Consider the following 18007-nt stretch of genomic DNA (forward strand, 5'->3'; position numbering starts at 1 on the left):
AGATATCAGTTGTCAACCGTTTATTTGGTTAAAATTCTGTATTTTTAGGAAACAATGTATCTATTTCTACTTCTTTCTCTTAAAAATTCAGTTTTCAGTTGTTTTTATAATCTTATTAGGTAATTACTATTTTAAAAATACATCTGTTTTCATGAAATGTTTTTCATAAGCCAAGCCTTTGCATTTATGATGGCCTTTGATTTCATTTCCATTCAGTTCCCCGAGTAACTCCACGAGCAACCAAAATGATGCCTCAAACTCCACAAATACACAACAAAGTATGCTTCTCTCTGCATGAATCATCTGAAGGGGGCGAGCTGCCAATGTTGTGCCTTTTTCCAATATTAATAATATTAATAATATAGGGCAGAGCTCATTCTCCTAATGACTTTATGGATAAGCAAAATTTGTTGGATTCGTGAAAACACTACACAGCCTTATTGTATATTGTAACTACTTTATGTGATTACAGTCCCAGATTTTTTATTCTAGGCAGATTGTGGTTCTCAGTAGGACTACTATCTGGTGCAGCTGTAATGTCACACAGACTAAAATAACAACCTAATTACAATCATGAGCTTGCATAAGGATACTAAAAAAAGTTTGGCCTGCAGGAATAGGAGTATTGCCTGTGAAGAAAGGGAGAGAGAGCTTTCACGGGAGTCTTACACCTCACAAATCAACACAGCCTAAGCTACAACCATACTCTAACCTAATTTAAAATTGTCTGGAGTCAGAAGGCTAAGCATTTAACATATGCTTACTCATTGTTTCAGTGTGTTTCATTTTCATTTTTTTCTTTTCATTTATTAAACTCATTTAATCTGAAATGCACTTTCCTACCCTTTACAAATACTAGGACTGGACTGTCAGACTGTGGTTAAAGTTAATGCATGCCCTGTTTTTTTTGTCATTTTCTGCAGGCTGCTAAAATTTTAAGGAGGGCTGACTGTAGGATGTGCTTATTCCTGAAAAGACAAAAAAACCAACAAAAAAAACCCCCCCACAACAACAACAACAACAACATACCAAAAACAAAACATACCCTCCTACCACTACCCATAACTTTAATAATAATAATAATAATAATAATAATAATTTCTTTCTTTTGCTCAAGTGTCTTGAGAAAACGTTAACGCCCATTGTTTAAAACAGTGTATAATGTCAACGTTTTAAAGATGGAAAAGTCTGGAAACATTAAGTTTGTTAATGGAGCACGTAAGGTGGAGAAGGGAGGAGCTCAGGACGGGTGATGTGATTGACGGAAACTTTAGCAAATCACAATCCACAAAAGAGTAACGGGACTGCGCCCTCTGGCGGCGTTTCCTGTAGGTTTTTGTTTGTGCCCTTCAAATTGGAATCAGATTACTGGGAAAACCATGATTCATCATGAAAATAATAATAATATGTTAATTCACGCCTCAAATAAGGGCCATATGCTGGAGAAATGCCGGCATTGAGCACCATATATTTATCAATAGTAGGCCTATGTGCAAATGGGCAACATTTTTCATAATATTAAAGTACCAATACCAGGAGCTAATAGAAAAGGATGATTGACAAAAGAGTACAGTAATTATAGTAATTATAGTTTTTGAAATTTGTGTTTGTTAAGGGTTATTTCAAATTTTTAAAAACGGAATATTTTTCTTTTTGAACTGTAAGTGTTTGTTTGTTTTTATTCTAACTCTTAAACACGCGGAGTCGTTCCATGTCGCACATCTTCTGCTGGTCCATGAATGCAGCACCGTTGGCAGTTCTCGTACATCTGCAAGTAGCGTTTCAGTTTGAATCGTCTGCAAAGCAAACGCCTCAAAATGCCTGTAGATTTGAGCCAGTGGACCGGGTCTCTTGCCCTGCAGGAGGTCGAGGAAAAGCCTGCAAAGCCCCTGACTGTAAAATACGGATCTGTGGAAATAGATGAGCTGGGAAAAGTGCTTACTCCAACACAGGTTTGTCAGCTAACCACTGTCTGTTAGCAAGTGTAGCTACTAGCGTCGCTTCTTGGTGATGGGTTTAAATGCTGTTTAAAGTACTGTACTGCATTTCTCTAAACTAACACTGCATTATAAATGATTACGTGGGATTGGTAAGATTAGTAAGTATTGTAACCGTCTACCACAAATTAATTGGGTTACATAATGCTCCCTGGTAGTATGCCCTTAGTCGATGGCTTTTAGCGCCCCCAAACGGCCTCAAACTCCGGCATAAAAGTGAAAGTTGACGCACTTTTGTCCGCGTGTTGCTGCAGGTGCAGAATCGACCCACTTGCATCGAATGGGAAGGATGTGACTCCAGTAAACTGTACACTTTGGCCTTGACCGACCCTGACGCTCCCAGCAGGAAGAACCCCAAATTCAGGTGAAAGGAGCATGTTAATGGAGCACAGACAGGACCTACTGGGAGGCCACTGAAGTGGGCCTAGGCTTTTCATTGTGCCGCTTACATTTGACTCTTGATCATGTTCAAAAACACAGTTTCATAGCTACATTTTTTTTTTTTTGCACGAGGGTAATGACAGCTCGAACAGTTTCTGTACAGTTCAGATTTTCAATATCAAACTGATTATCTTTTCTTTCACTAAAGGGAGTGGCACCACTTTCTGGTAGTCAACATGAAAGGAAACGATGTGTCCTCTGGCTGCGTCAAGTCTGACTATGTGGGCTCTGGTCCTCCTAATGGCACAGGTAAGAATGAATGAAGTTTTACTCTAATGAACCTTTGGACAGTGCTGGGAGAATCAAAGTTTCCCAGGTGGCAACTGCCACAAAAACGTCCATTAATATTCAATCTGACTCGCTCTTAAATTTTAGCAGAAGGCTCATAGCTGTGGTGCATGTGTGAAATTAGATTTCAAAACACCAATGATGCCCTGATGCACATGCACTGTGATAACAGAAATGACACAAATGGAAATTAATAAATAAGTAAACGGAACACATGAACAAGTGGAGTCTATAGGTAATTTGTAGAGCTCGTCTTGTATAAGCAAAATGTGTTTGGCACAATTTTGCATACAGATCACAATTCTTACTGGTAAAAGCTGCCAGGCAGGAGAGGGCACAAAGTTAATGTTCTCTTGTGTGAAATGTGGGGAAAAGGTTTAGACATGCAATTTTCTTTTCATGGTATCTGCTGCTCACGCTCTTTGGAGTTTAAAATAAACTAATTTTTTCTTTCTTAGTGTGTAATTCAACGTTTAAAATCCTGTGTGCTTGTCCAACTCAGGTCTCCATAGGTATGTGTGGCTGGTGTATGAGCAGTCAGGCACCCTGTCCTGCAGCGAGCCTGACCTCACCAACCGCTGCGGAGACAACCGCGGCAAATTCAAGATCCAGAGCTTCAGGGAGAAATACAGCCTGGGAGCACCAGTGGCAGGAACTTGCTACCAGGCTGAGTGGGATGACTATGTCCCTAAACTGTACGAGCAGCTGTCTGGAAAATAAAACCCCCCAAAAAGGACTCAACAGAATCACCCCAGCAGCATTATTAAAAACTATTATTTTCCCACTGTTGCCTACTCATGCTGTGAAAAAAAAAAATAAACAACTCCTTGGCATAAACCTGACATGTACTCAGCTGCAATAAATCTGATGGACAAAAAATGGTTGTGTTCCTTGGAGAAATGTTTTCTGTGAGATCTAGAACACCTTGCTGTCTGTCAGTCAGCAAGATTATGCCAAAACTACCAGGACAAATTTCAGAGGAAGCTCTCAAATCTTTACAGCTGATTTAAGGAGCCTTTTTTTTTTTTTTAGCTGAAGGGGCAGCAGAGGGCGCCACCAAGAAAAGGAATGAATTGATAAAATCATTCCTACTTCTAACCAAAAAAAATAAAGACCTTCAGATTTTGAAAATACAATGTTGATATTTCTAAGCTGAAATAAAATATTTTGACCATGCCCACAAAATGCCTCTACTAATAATTTGGTTTGTGCCAGGAATGTAAGGCTTGGGTAAAGGATGCATTTCTGTTCGAACATTTTTTTTAAATGAAAATGCAATAAATCATTTTAGGAATTTTCCTTTGAGACCTAAAGTGTTCTATAAAAGTTTCATTTTGAGAGTTTAACTATATTTAGTAATTTATTTACAGCGAGGAGAAAGTGATTACCATGAATTTTGAAAAAAAAACAAAAACAAAAAAAGATCACCAGGCTTTTAGTGACCTTTGTCCATGTAAACAACTACAGTAGTAGTTCCCGCTGGACCATGCAGATGAAGCTTAAGGTAGAATATTAAAGTTGTAGACATGGTTGGTTTAATTCAGCCCAACTTGGTTTTTTAAGGCCTGAGATTTGAGTTCAAATCTTCAGTGCACTTCTCAGGTAAAACGCCAAACGTCCAGGTGGTTGCAAAATTAAACAATATGATTAAACTGAGTTTTTTCCACATCTAATCTTTTTTCCATGCTTTTTCACAGTAAATTCCCAGACCATACCTTAGACATGTAAAACACCTTTTCAGTTTGTGTGATGAGCACTTTATTTACAAATATAATTAAAAGCTCTGACAGATTCATGCCTTTATTTTAACCTGGAAAAAAAAATTAAAGTGCATGCAATAATAAAGCATCATACTGGTCTGGTTTATAAGAAACTACACAGCTCTAGAGTTGTGTAAAGCAAGAAGTGGGGGGGAAAATGAACTGAAAAATCCATTGATAGATACCTGGATTTGGAATACTATCTGAAGAGAGGGGGAGGGGGGGAAAAAGCGCTTTTAAAAATTATTTTTCTGATTTAAGTGACAGTTAAAATACAATACGAAAATAAGTAAAAGCTCTCCATAAATCCTTCTATACACAAAGTACAAGTCCCCCTGCCCTCCCCATGAAGCCCTTTGTGCTAGCTGGGAGTTCACATCTCACGTGTATTATATTTCACATTGGCTGCCAGTGCAGAGAAATCAGTACAATACACATGTTGAGTACCACGATTCACCCACCCTGCAGTAATCACATGAAGGAATCACATATACTATAAGTGTACCTGTATGCACATTGTGAGTTTTTCGTCAAAGTATCAAATTATTTAAATTGGTCCTAAAAATGTCTGCGTGAATAAATACCAAAGAAGCAGCCCAGACGAACAGCTGCGGAAGGATCGGTTTGATTTTTCGCTTTGAGAGATTTTTTTTTTGCGCTGCTCGAGACCAAAAAACAAAGTAACAAATATATTTATCGCCTCTGAAAAAGCATGGTTTTGAAGCGATTTTTGCTCATCCTACGACCTTCAATTTTGTCTCCCTCCTTTTTCTCAATTTCCACTTTTAGTCACACCAAAAGTGTCATCATTGCACAAGAAACAAGAAACACTGTGACTATGTTATTCTTACAAAAACATGACAACCACAGGAAGTTATCCAGCATATTTTTTTGTCATCTTGTGACACCACAGAGGCAAGGAGGGGGAGGGAGTATAGGTTGGTTTGTCAGGGAAGGGTGGGGGGACACTCAAACCTGCCATCGACCCTGACTGACTGGCCCAGAGAACACACCAGAGCTGATCTCGAAGCAGTTTCTTTCTTTCTTTTTTTTCTCTTTTCATTTTTTAAAGTGTGTTTGAGGAAGGGCATCAGCAGCTGTGAACACCTGCACTGTCAGGTCAGGTCAAAGGAGAGGTGGGGTGTTCTGAGGCAGACGGTTGCCCCAGGGGGACTACATGAAGATGGCGGCGGCAGAAACAACGGCCCCTCATCTGTAGTCGTCCTTGGGAAAGTCCAAGGTGCCCAGGTTGTTGAAGCCCAGACGCATGCTTTCCATGTCAAAAGTGTCGATCTCCCGCTCCTGGCGTTCCAGCAGGTGTTTGATGCGGTCGGTTCGCTCCTTCTGAAGGGAAACCAGCTCCTCTTCAATCTGCAGGTGACATGGGAACAAGAAATATTCAAAGTTAAATGTAGTTTACTCATTTCTAAGATACATTTGTCTGTTCTTGATGATCATTAGGTTTTGATTTTCCCTCCAGTTTAAATATTAAAAACTTTTTTGTAAGCCTGAAACAGATATAAAGCATCTTCAACACTGCACTTAAAAAAAAACAACAAAAAACAAAAACAAATACAACTTTGAATGTTCAGTGCTTTAGAAAATAATAGAGGGCAATGTGGGATGGCCGTGGCTGAGGAGGTAGATAGGGTCAACTACTAATCAGAAGGTTGATGGGTTCAATCCAACCCACATATCAGCAAGTGTCCTTGGGCAAAATGCTCGACTGATACTCCAAACAGCGTATCAGGTGCCCGATGCATCCATCAGTGTGAGAGTTGAAGCGATATATGACACATTGCATGGATGTGTGTGACTGAGGGGGTAATGCTTGTAGTAAAAATCTCTTTGAGTGCTTAATTTACCAATATATACAATTAAAATATAAATATAATAAACATACTCCAGTGATTATTTTCAGGCAAGGAAAAACCTAAACTGGGTGACACTATAAAACGTGACCTATGCACCTTAGTTATTCATTAAAAAAATCAGTTTTTCTTTAAGTATAGTGTATTTGAGTTTTGTCATAGCTCGACTTGTAAAAGCAGAAATGGCGTGGAAGCATTAATGACATCAATAATGCCTGTTCGCAGAGCTGAGAATAGTTTTCTGGTGATGTAATGCAGGACCTCTGAGTAACTGGTGAAACCAGTTAATTTATGCAAGAAAAGCAGAGATTTGCAACAATATTTTTCAACATTATTCTTGGGTTATTTTTTATTGTTAGATTGTTCACTACTCGGTCACTGGGGCAGACCTTTTTGTTTTTAGTTGATATTTTTAATATGCATACCCAAGATTCTTTTTTTTAAGTCTAGACAGTGAGCATGAGGTACTTTGCTTCCTTGATCAAATGTGTCTTAAGTGAGAATGACAACTGCAGAGCTGTTCATGCTGGGCATTTTTTTTTAAATATCCTCACAACATTACAATGAGTATAACTGCAGGCACACTTCATGAACTGCTTTCGTTACCTCAAAGGTGCAAGTCTGTCAAGTTGTACTCACCACAAACACAACTCAGCACACACGTCCACAGGTGAGGACAAAGCAGTGTGTGGCGCAATACGGCAATCTTGCCAACTACTGAGCATGCACAGAAAACTCCAGACTCTGACCATGAACCGAACCGGAGGACAATAGTGCTTCTAAAACCATGACATCATCCGTCTCGAAGTGCAGATCTGGATGCTGCCAGGAGATGGCAACAGACCACCACAGCCTGCACCGGCTACACTGGATGGCAGGCGGCATTTCGAAGGTCCCTTTCTTTGTTGTCGGAGTGCTGTCTACTAGACTGTATCGATGACGTAGGCCACTTTTGAAGGAGGCATACTCTCATCTTATTACATGTCATTGCTATACCATACAGGTTGTATAAAGGCTCACGTTAAAGACAGCAGATGTCTATCAGGAGTGTCTTGCATCACATTACGGGACAAAGACTGGTACAACTATCAAATGTTTGGAAAATTATAACAAAGGTGATAAAGCCCCATGACAGCTGCTGATATCACAGGTGAGAGCAGGTTGCACACGTTTTAGGCACTTTAGACTGAACGCATACAGCAACCTATCATGAACAAGCTTAATAATAAGCTACACCACATAAACTGTTAGCTGTTAAAAATAGAGGATGATGCTGTAATAAGGGCTCAATACTGTTGTCTAGAGATTTCACCATCATTACGAGTGTGTGGGAAAGAAATGGTTGTCCGCGCCCCGCAGGAAGCCATGCCACTGTCATCACCACCTATGGTGAGGGAAATCTGTGTGTCCGTGTGAACTTGTGTATGTCTGTCGGGGTCACCTTTAATGCCCATGCTGCTTGCTGATGTGGATGCAAATGAATACCCCAATCTGTTTGCTTAAGCTTCAGGTGAACTAGTTGCTTTTCAGCAGATTATCGCCTCTAGACGAAGCTTTAAAAAGTCTCCTTCCTTCATGGATTAATAGGAGTGACGTCAAAGAAGGATGTAGAAAAAATTTATTCAAAACTTAAAAGCAATGCAGTATCAGTCAAAGAAACTGACTTCTGTTTGCTTTATATCTTATTTTTTCATGTTTTGTTCCTTCTAATAAAAGACGGCATGCTACGCTGCATATCAGACTAGGCTGTATATAAAAAATGGACACAGAGTTTCTTGATTTGCAAAGTCAGGTCTTTGAAGTCTGAAACTGAGATTTTTTGTTGCTTTCTCATGTTTGAAACTAGGTGTGATGCATTAGAAAAACTGCTAATACCAACTTGGATCATAATTAGAAAAAAGAACCTTATATTTTATTAAAGAACATTTAAAACTATTGATTGAGATACTATTTTTGCCAGCATGAGTAGTTGCCCCCTATTGGCAATGAGAAAGAATAACGAATTAAAGCGCTTCTGCACTGGCTTCAATTTTCAGACCTGGAATCTTTTATATAACGTCTATGGAAAAGTTAGATGATGTCTGGACAATCATCACTATTTAGGTCTTTAAAAGATTTTACAGGAGAAATAGCGATAAGAGCAAAAACTTTTTTTTCCCCAATTTAAAAGGCACTTAATACAGTGCAAAACATTTGAACTATGGCGGGCTCCAACTAACTTGCAACATCATACTTTTACTCTGCATTAACCCAACTGTATTTTTAATTCTTTCTTTCTGAAGCCTTATGTTGCACTGGAGCAGTTGTTGTCTTACAGGCTGTCAGTAATACAACTTTTCGTTTGTTCTAGTCTTGCTTATGTTCCAGCTCTGTACTGAAAAAGCACATTAGGTAAATTGTATTTTCTTTGATGATGAAAGTCACAGATTTAATTAAATTGATGCAAATATTCTCTATTTGTTGAATCAGTGGGGATACTTTAAGTTGATCAATAGACTGAGGCCAAAAGCTAATTTGTTCTAAATGTGAGGGGAAATAGCACATCCCTATTGCCATGTCAGTGATGGTGTTTTATTTATTAGAGTTTGTCTTGAAGTGTTTGAAGAATTCATTCTCTGTTTTAAAGACAGTACAAAAGATGTTCTCCTTGTGCGTTTCATTTATGGTTACTAAACTGACCAATTATGAATGAACAGGATTATAAAGCATGCTCTATGAAGGCTTGAAAAACCCCAAATGTATAGCTCTCATTTAAAATAAAGTGTTTATTTCACAACACCTTTTGTTCCAGGTGTGCTCGGCGCAGCGACACCTTCTGCTCCAGCTTCTGCTGCTCACGCTCATGCTGCGCCTCGGTCTGCATCTTGATCTTGCTCTGGTAGGCATTGAGCAGCTCCATCTCCTGCTGCAGCTGCTGCCTCAGGGCCTGGCACTCCGCTTCCTGGGCCTCATCCAGACGCAGCTGACACAGCCGACCATGGGCGGCAACACGGGAGAGAGAGGTACAAAGACACAGAGAGAGAGAAGTTGGGGGCGGGGGTTACACGGACAAGGAACACACAAGGAGAGAGTAGAGAGAGAGCGGGGAAAGAAGACACAGAGATGAAATAAGGCGGGGAGGTGGTGACGGAGGGATGGAAGATAGTAGAAGGGCAATGGGGACAGACAGGGCAAGGAAAGCCAGTGGAAAGGGGCGGGAGGAGGGAAGGTTGGAGTAAGACATGAAGGGAGATAGTAAAGGAGTAAAAAAAAAGAAAAAAGGGTGTGATACGACGGAGAAAGACAAAACACGAGACAAACAAACAGGAGAAAAATACAAGAACATAAGCAACAGGTGGAAAGAAAGGCTTCATATACTTCATTCATTTAACGTGACCACCTGCACTTTAGTAAAGAGAAATTCTTGTTTAGCAAATATGATGAAATATGAAATGAACGTCTCTCTGCTCACCGCCTGTGAAGCCATCATTTCGTTGATGCTCTGCTCATACTGCTCAGCCAGAATGGCCAGCTTGCGTGTCTGCTCATCCTTCAGGGCCTTGAGCACAGTCTTGTGCTCGGCCTTAGGCGTAACTTCCATCTGGTGGTGGCGTAGGGCTTTGTACTGTTTGGTCTGCACCTTACATGTGTCCTGAAACTGCTTCTTGATCTGCAGCTCCAAAACCTGAAGGATGGGCCAGAAAAACGGTGACAGTGAGAATGAAATCAAGAGTTAAATAGAGCACATTTTTGAAAGGTTAGAGGTCTAATGTCCCAATCAAAAGGCACAGTTCGAGGCTTTGATACCTTAAAGTCAAATTAAAATGAAATTCATAGGTGACATATTTTGGATATTCTTACACCATTTCCCCGAAATTAATTAATTTGTTACATTCATATTGCATCACAGTTTTATCAAAAACTAGATGTTGCTCATCACTTGCACAATCTTAGAAGTGGATCCCAAAGGCAAGGGATTTTTTTCCTTTTAAGGATGATGGGAAAAAGGGATTTGAAATATTTCAAGCACTTATATATCAATCCATCAAACAAAATTTAAGATATTAGATCGACTGGTCTCTGCGCTGACTCACTTTGAGATTCTTGGGTTGCTGCCGGAGCTCCAACACATGCTTGCGATGAAGTTCACGCTCACGTCTGTTGTTGTACTCAATCTGGTTCTCCAGCTCCGTCTGGTGCTGCAGGCGGATGAGGTCCATACGCAGCTTCTGCAGGGTCTTCAGCTGCCTCTGCTCCAGTTCCTGCGTGGACTCATCGTGGCGGATCAGCATGGCATGCTCCATCTCTTTCTGGGTCTTCTTCTTGTTCAGCTCCTAGGCGGGCCACAAGGAGACATGGAGGTTACAGCAAGGGAATAAAAGGATGAATCTCAGCAAGTACTATTGATGAGCATCAATTTTACATCAACATATTCCCTTGCAGAAATCAATTTTACTGTTTTGTGCTTACAGCATTGATTGCAACTAGTAACAGCTGAGAGGAAAAAGGAAGAAAAAAAATCAATAAACATCACATATTTACTTTCCCCCCCCTCTTGCTTCTAGTTTAATCACATTGATTTTGGAGCATTTTCCCACAGAAAGTTTTTGGATTTCCTTAAACTCACTCAACAGCTTTTCAGATTATGGCATTGTTGGCTTGTTTTGTTGTGGATTAATCCTGCTTACAGTTAATATAAAACACCTGACAGATCTAAATAACACACTACTGTCTGCTGTGAAAACATTTGTGGGACTTTTGTACACCAAGATCATAAACACTAAACAAGGGTTTAGTATTCAAACTCGCGATGTGGGCATATATGGTTTGATCAATTCAGTCAGAAGTTTACAGTAGTAAAGTTATCCAAAAGCAAAACATTTATAGATTTACAACTTGCACACGAGTTTTAGAAACTTGTATGTCCTCCACACCTCTCTGATCTGTTCCTGCTCCAAATCGTGCCTCTTGATCATGACTTTGCGCTTGAAGGCGCGGCAGTTCCTGTCGTAAAAGACCCTCTGCTGGGACAGCAGATGGGCCTCCTCCTCGGCCTGGGAATGTTGCATGTTCTCCTTGTGCTTGGACAGACGCTCCTGTTTCTCCTTCTTGGGTGTGCTGTGGTCCTCGTTCATCTCCTGATGAGAGGTGGAAATTCCAAGTAGAAGGGGGAATAGAGAAAGGAGATTGTGTTAACATACACAAGACAGAAGATAAAAGTATTACTAGTAAAGCCTTCATTGTAAGCAGTCAGTGGTGAACTGTGTAGTTTGGGATGTTAATGGATATGTGAAAAACAAATGTTGCCTAAACAAGCTATTTGTAAGCCATTTTTTGCTGGGGAATAAAATAGAACCTCTATTCAAATCAACTTCATCAAATATTTTTAGTAAGACCATTTGGTCAACTCAAGGTGACCTTTTATTTTGAACAACAGTTTACTTTTAAAGCCAAAGGAAGAAAAAGAAAATCTTTTTCTTCTAAATAAAGGAATTTTCTTTCCCTTTCATGCGCAATCTACAACTCGCACTAATGCACTTAACACATGAGCCTGATCCCTGCTCTCTGTGGTGTCTAATTCCGTTATAGCCCTCAGTTGGTGGGAAATATCTCTCTCTGCCAGCGATGCTTTCTCCTAACTGTGCTGACCTAATTTTGGTCACTTATCATGTAACTGAAAACACAGTGTATCACACTGCCAGCCCACAAGAGTATTCTCTGGATTCTTTTACAAGGTTGTGGTGGTTCACAAGTGCTCCGGTGAGCGTATGGATTTCTGACTTTTCTTGTTTGTGTGTACATACATGTGTAGGTACACAGTTGGTAGGGTGAGTGACTCAACACAACTTCCAAAAGACCATGCTGAAGTGGAAGTGTATGTTTGTGTGTGGGAGCCTGATTCTTCAGCACAGAGCGCAGAAGGTCACGTGTCACCCATGAGAAGGCGTGCGAAGGAGCGCGCCTGAGAAGAAAAGAGGAAACCAACGAGCCCAGCATACCTCCTTAATCTTCTCCTTGCAGAGTTTGTACTGCTTTTTCTGATTATCCAGAAACGTGGTTAGCTCCTTCTTCTGCTGGGCCACGATCTGCTGCTGGAACTTCTTCTCGTCTGCTAGCGCCGTCTTCATCTGGGCAGAATAGACAAGGACAAGAGCATGGTTAGATGCCCCTGACCAGCAACAGACAACACGCCACCAAACTGTGGACAAATACATTCATGCACAAACCTATATAAGAACATTAAAGTATATTAACATATATTAACAAAAGTATATTTGAAGACAATAAGTTGGTTGATTAAAATTCTAACACAAACAATGTCCTGCTTAATTATAATATGACCAGTTAAAAATTCTAGTCTGCACTTCAATTCTAAATCAGATGTTAGAATTCAGATAAAATTGCCATAACATTTGTTCTTCTAGATGATGAAACAACCTTTTTTTTTTTTTTTTAAAGAAAAGAGACATTGCAGTTATAGTTATAGAATTCTATGTAAATATCTAGTAACATGTTGGTTTGTGACAGCCACATGTCACCTATTCATGACACCGTTTAGATGTACAGACTCGTCTACATAAACAGATAAACTATCTCCTTGACTGTTGCAGCACGCACGCTGGGTGCTAATCACAAAGATATACAATGTGTTTTTCAGAGCGTGACACTCTGTGACCCAGTTCTGCCCCTGTGTTTCATCACATGTATCATTGGGTGGCAGCAGTGGGTTAAGTTCTAACAAAAACGTCCTCATTACTCATTGCAACACTGAACGGCTTTAAAATAGCAACACTTTAGAAAAGAATAGAACTTTTTGACATGTTTTTCTTCAGCAGCATTAGAAATGTCACAGCTTCAATATTATTCCCATTTTTTCAAAGCTGACCAGGTCCACCAGCCAACTGTTGCATTGTACATGTAAGTCAGTGCGATCATTTGTGAAATAACCTAACAGTTACTGCACTTATTCATAATGTCCTGTAACCCCATCAAAAGTCCCACCTCTTTCTCAGAATGCACAGCATGCCGTTTTGCCAGCTTCTCCAGTTCAATGTAGGCGTTGTTGGCCTGCGTCTCCACCTCTTTCTGCAGCTTGAGCCGATGCTCGTCCATCTCGGCCTTTAGCTTGTTCTCCAGGGCGATCAGCTGCTTCTGGTGCTGCCGCCGCATGCGCTTGTAGCCGGACATCTGTTCTCGCAGCTCACTTTCCTGCTCATGCTCATGAATCTGTTTGGTCACCTGTGGTGAGAGAAAAGTTAGAAGATGCAAATCAAATTACTTCACAAAAAAACAAAAAAAACAAAAAGAAAAACCCCAAACAGTAATGCCTAACTGATTAATTCGATATGATCAAAGTATCTCGGTTCATTTACGAGAAGAACCTCAAACAAAAACGTTACAAAACAAAACCGTTCACCTGTTGTAATCAGACTACATTACTTGCTAGTTTTACATGTACAAGAAAGAATGTTCAACATGTGATATGAAAATAATGACATCAAGAAGCAAATAATTTGAAATCCACCACTTCAGCTGAACAAAAGCTCTTTCATCTGACAATCTCAGATTCGCAGACACTGCACAGAATAGCCGACTTCAAAGTTCCTCAAATGTATTCAAGTCAGAGCGTGGGAAAGAAAACAAAAATGCTGTAAAGACAATAAACATCTACTGTATGACTAAATTTAACCTGAGGCAATGACCTTACTGGTATTTCTTAACACTTTCACTTATTCTTGCTTTTAACCCAAACCTTGACCTGACCCACCAACCTGAGGACAAAAAGGGTTCTCCACATCTAGGTAGTACTCGCTCCGCATCTTCTCATAACTTCCACCTGAACTCCTCAGGCCAAACATGATGGCAACTTTAGCCAAGTGCACCAGCATCCAGGAACCTTGTGCAGCATCCTATGCCCGACAGAACCCTGCCTGAGCTCCGATGCCACCCTGAGACCCCCCCCCCGACACACTTTACTGGACGTTGAGCCCCCTCCCTCTCCTTGGTTCGCGCCCTGGGCACGCAGCGGCCAAGGCAGACGTGTGAACTGTGAATGAGGCAGTTGGACACCACGGGCCAACAAGAGCACAGAGCGGCTCTTTAGTCAGGCTAACGCTAAGCGGCGGACAGCAGGTGGGTCACATGAATACCTCATTGAGAAAGACTGAGAGAAGTTGGAGGGGGGTGTTAGAGAGGAGCAGGCCGAGAGATGAGGGGAGGGAGGGTGATTGCAAAGGAGAAACAGCAGATGGAGAGTCGCTGGGAGAGAGTTAAACAGGAAAAATAGAAATAATCAGCAGTAAAATAAGAGCATCTACATGGAGAGAAAAAAAAAAAAAAAAAAAAAAACAGGGTGGGGGGAAATGGGGTGGAAATATGTGGAGGCTGAGCTCCCCTTCTCCTTAATCTGCTCTGAATCAATACCTCTACTGTAATAGAACCTCCCAATCCTAGTCACTTGCTTCGCTGCCACCATGCATACAGCCACAAAGGGCCAAGTCAAGTCATGTGACGGCTTCATTCACTCAAGGCTTTGGGACTGGAAAGGAGATCATATTCAGGGAGAGGAGGGAGGGAAGGCATGCAGGCTAAAGGTGAATGTTAGAGTGAGTGAGAATTAAGCGCCCAAACTTTAATTTTTGCTTATTTTGCAGTTCAAGATGATCCGTCTTCACAGAGTTTAACTTGTGTGAACGTGCAAGCCTACTTAAATAGAATTATTGCTGGTGGTGACTGATGCATTTTTGTTTGCAATAAATTATAACTACAACAGTCCACTTAGTTTGATCTCTGTGTTTGCAAGGCATTTAGCGTCAGTGAATATGCAATATCACAATTGTGACTTTATGATAACACAACATCGAGGGCAAGAGCCAGACCTGCATCGATATCAAGAGCCTCAAAACGCCGAAATCCAAGTAAATATTAATGCTCCTGGTAGGCAACAGAAGAAGACTATCCCCTTGTCAAACCTCCATGATTCTTCTTTATCGCTTCCTTATTACATTAAGGAAAACACATTTCAACCCTGGTAGGTACCACATAGAAAAAGCATGGTTGTAGTTTGAATGTTACTGCAGATGTATAGTAGCATGTAGCAAAGACATCTGGTTTACAGGAGGAAGCAAAAGGCCTCAGACCTTTGTATAGCATGCCTTTTTCCTGCCAAATGTGAGGAGATCTCCCTTCTCAAGTCTGATCACAAAAAATAGGACTCAAATGCAAAAGATGTCCATCTAGCTTATTCAATTCTGACACTGACCTGTAAAGAACAAACATCTTAATATATATAACTGCATAACATGAAAGTTAACAAGTACAACTTTAATTCTGCAAGTTGCAAGAAAACTGATGGGGGAGGAGCACATTTTGATATGCCTTACACTACACTTTAATTTCCCATCAGCGTTTATGCTGTCAGGTTACAAACTGCAACCAGCAGCTAAAGAATAGATGAAGTGAAATATTTTACAACAATGTTGTCTCTCACACCAGCTTACACGTCAGTCAGTGGCTTCATCTAACCTATAATAACCCCTGCCCTCGCTCTCACTCACTGTCTCACATTCGTTCACCTTCTCACTTTGCATCCATGTCTTTCCAGTTTTCCTGTCCCCTCATCATTTTTCCTTTTCCACGCATCCCTGGATAATTTTACATCCTGCTCTCCTTCACCTTCTTTTCATGCCTTTTCCACAATACCTCTCATGTCTTTGGTTTTACCCCTTTCTTCTCTTGTTTCCCCACTGCTACATTTATTCAGACTCCACACTTCATTTCACCAGTAAATGTGATGTTCTTTGGGTTTTTTTTGTCAGTTAAGATTTCAATCAGCACTGCTCTTAAGTCTCACCTTTGTTTTCCTATCCTTTTCTCTGCCCTTCTTATCTCCCCAATATCTGCCAGTGTCCTCTATGATGCCTTTACTTTCTCTTTCAGTTCACTAAATCTTTAATCTCTTGCCTTTTCCCTCAAATCACCATGACTTTTCTTTATAAAATAATAGTTTCTAATTATTTTGATTTTAGCTAATAATTCCCCCCTATTTAAACCATTCTTAATTGTTTATGTTTTCTCGCTTGTGTTGCTCTCCATCTTCCTATCTGGCTATCAATTACCCCTTGCCATCTGGACCCCCCCATACTGTCCTACCTCTCCCTCTTTGTCTACCTGCTTCCAGTCTCAGTGAGTCGAGGCCAATGTGAGGATGTCTGTGCTTGGAAGAAAAAGATGATGTAATCTCTTCCAGTGCCGGTGGGCAGGACCGGCACTGTTACACTACAGAGAGGCTGCCTTTTTTCAGTTAAACAATGTGTAATCTCAGCTGCCATTATCTACAAGTTTAATCCACCGCAATATGCATTAGATCAAAAGTATTTTCAAGTATGATTAGAAGTGTTTCTTTAAAGGATAAATGGTAGAAAAACAATTAACAAAGAGTTAAGGTGAGGAAGGAATACTTTTTTTCCGTTTTATGGTAAATTTAAGTGAGAAAATGATCCAGGATACAATTTTCCATCTTTTGTGGCTAAGAACAAATATCTATAAACTCCACAATCCCTGTTTTCTGATGAAAAAGGCATCTCATCATCTTGTGAGGAGGTAAAAAAACAGCAGGCTTATTGCCACTGTAATCTTTCATGTCAGTGGGAGAACATGTGAGGTTGTTTATGTATACATCAACTTCTTTCCCTAAGTGCCATAAAGGGAGGACTTTAAAAAGTGTTTTTTTATTTATTTATTTTTTTAAATTATATGTGATTAAATGATATTAAGCAAGGCATGATCAGTTTGTAAATCACATTGTTATATTTCCTTCTAATGCAGTACTGTAGGGGTTTCCTAAATTCAGAAATCACATTAGTTACAAATCAAAATATTACTTGCTCCTAATTTTCTGCATAATGTGTGTACTAAAAAAACAAAACAAAAAACCTCAACAAGAATAGATTGACCTACGGTTTTGCAAGAAACTACTTTCCAATGCTGTGAAAGTGACAATAACTCTTCCCAAGCAACTCTTTGGTTTTAAAAAGGTAAAAACAGCAGACCTAAACAGTTGATGATGCATTTTTCCTAGGCTGAAACGTCACCCACATACTGCGATCCATGGTCAGCAGCAGTCGGAAGACTACATCAGTTCACAGTTATGCGTGAGGGTTTTCAAACTACAGTTCCCAACTGCAGTCTTACATATACCATGTATCATTATCATCTGTTAATCATCTGCAAATCAACAGAGCCCATAAACATATGACATAGAAAAAAAAAATCAAAAACAAAATCATGTAACCTTCAGTGCCGGGGAACTACGGTTGCGGTCAACAGAAAACACACACAGCATCGGACGGTCACTGGTTCGTGCTCTCTTCAAGGACAATATGAGGACACACAGTTTCTTGTGCACACAAACACAAACACACACACACTTCTTTGCTTACATTCTCTTGTATGTGACAAGATTTCTGGTTTAAGACCTGGCAGCAGAGGGGAACTCACAATTAAAACCAGTGGGTCATGGTTGGGTAAACACACACACACACACACACACACACACACACACACACACACACACACACACACACACACCACCACCACCACAACTACTTTCTAGTTACTAGAGCCGGTTTCCATGACAACAGACAGGGAGGGAGAGAGAAAGAGAGTCATA

General features: G+C 40.3%; 2 protein-coding genes across 5 annotated transcripts in view; one reads left to right on the top strand and one right to left on the bottom strand.

Moving 5' to 3' along the window:
* Nucleotides 1-1710: 1710 nt before the first annotated feature.
* On the top strand, nt 1711-3911 carry pebp1 (phosphatidylethanolamine binding protein 1). Its single transcript, XM_026188229.1, has 4 exons — nt 1711-1952; nt 2252-2361; nt 2587-2687; nt 3229-3911. The coding sequence occupies exons 1-4, from the start codon at nt 1818-1820 to the stop codon at nt 3444-3446; spliced, it is 564 nt and encodes a 187-aa protein (XP_026044014.1). The 5' UTR covers nt 1711-1817; the 3' UTR covers nt 3447-3911.
* A 556-nt stretch (nt 3912-4467) lies between these two features.
* Nucleotides 4468-18007, bottom strand: part of taok3a (TAO kinase 3a) — a 64474-nt gene continuing 50934 nt past the window's right edge. For all 4 annotated transcript variants that reach the window (XM_026188222.1, XM_026188223.1, XM_026188224.1 and 1 more), the window contains 7 exons: nt 13339-13575; nt 12336-12464; nt 11271-11474; nt 10431-10670; nt 9809-10021; nt 9137-9319; nt 4468-5857 (listed from right to left, as the gene is read on the bottom strand). In XM_026188222.1, coding sequence (XP_026044007.1) covers nt 5696-5857; nt 9137-9319; nt 9809-10021; nt 10431-10670; nt 11271-11474; nt 12336-12464; nt 13339-13575 — 1368 coding nt within the window. In that variant the 3' untranslated portion in view covers nt 4468-5695. The remainder of the gene's footprint in view (nt 5858-9136; nt 9320-9808; nt 10022-10430; nt 10671-11270; nt 11475-12335; nt 12465-13338; nt 13576-18007) is intronic.

The sequence above is a fragment of the Astatotilapia calliptera genome, chromosome 12 (genome assembly GCF_900246225.1).
Source record: "Astatotilapia calliptera chromosome 12, fAstCal1.2, whole genome shotgun sequence".
NCBI lineage: Eukaryota > Metazoa > Chordata > Actinopteri > Cichliformes > Cichlidae > Astatotilapia > Astatotilapia calliptera.

Coding starts and splice junctions, on each gene's coding strand:
- pebp1 (XM_026188229.1), top strand. CDS start 1,818: ATGCCTGTAGATTTGAGCCAGTGGACCGGGTCTCTTGCCCTGCAGGAG. Junction 1,953..2,251: donor AAGTGCTTACTCCAACACAG/GTTTGTCAGCTA, acceptor GTGTTGCTGCAG/GTGCAGAATCGACCCACTTG. Junction 2,688..3,228: donor TGGTCCTCCTAATGGCACAG/GTAAGAATGAAT, acceptor TGTCCAACTCAG/GTCTCCATAGGTATGTGTGG.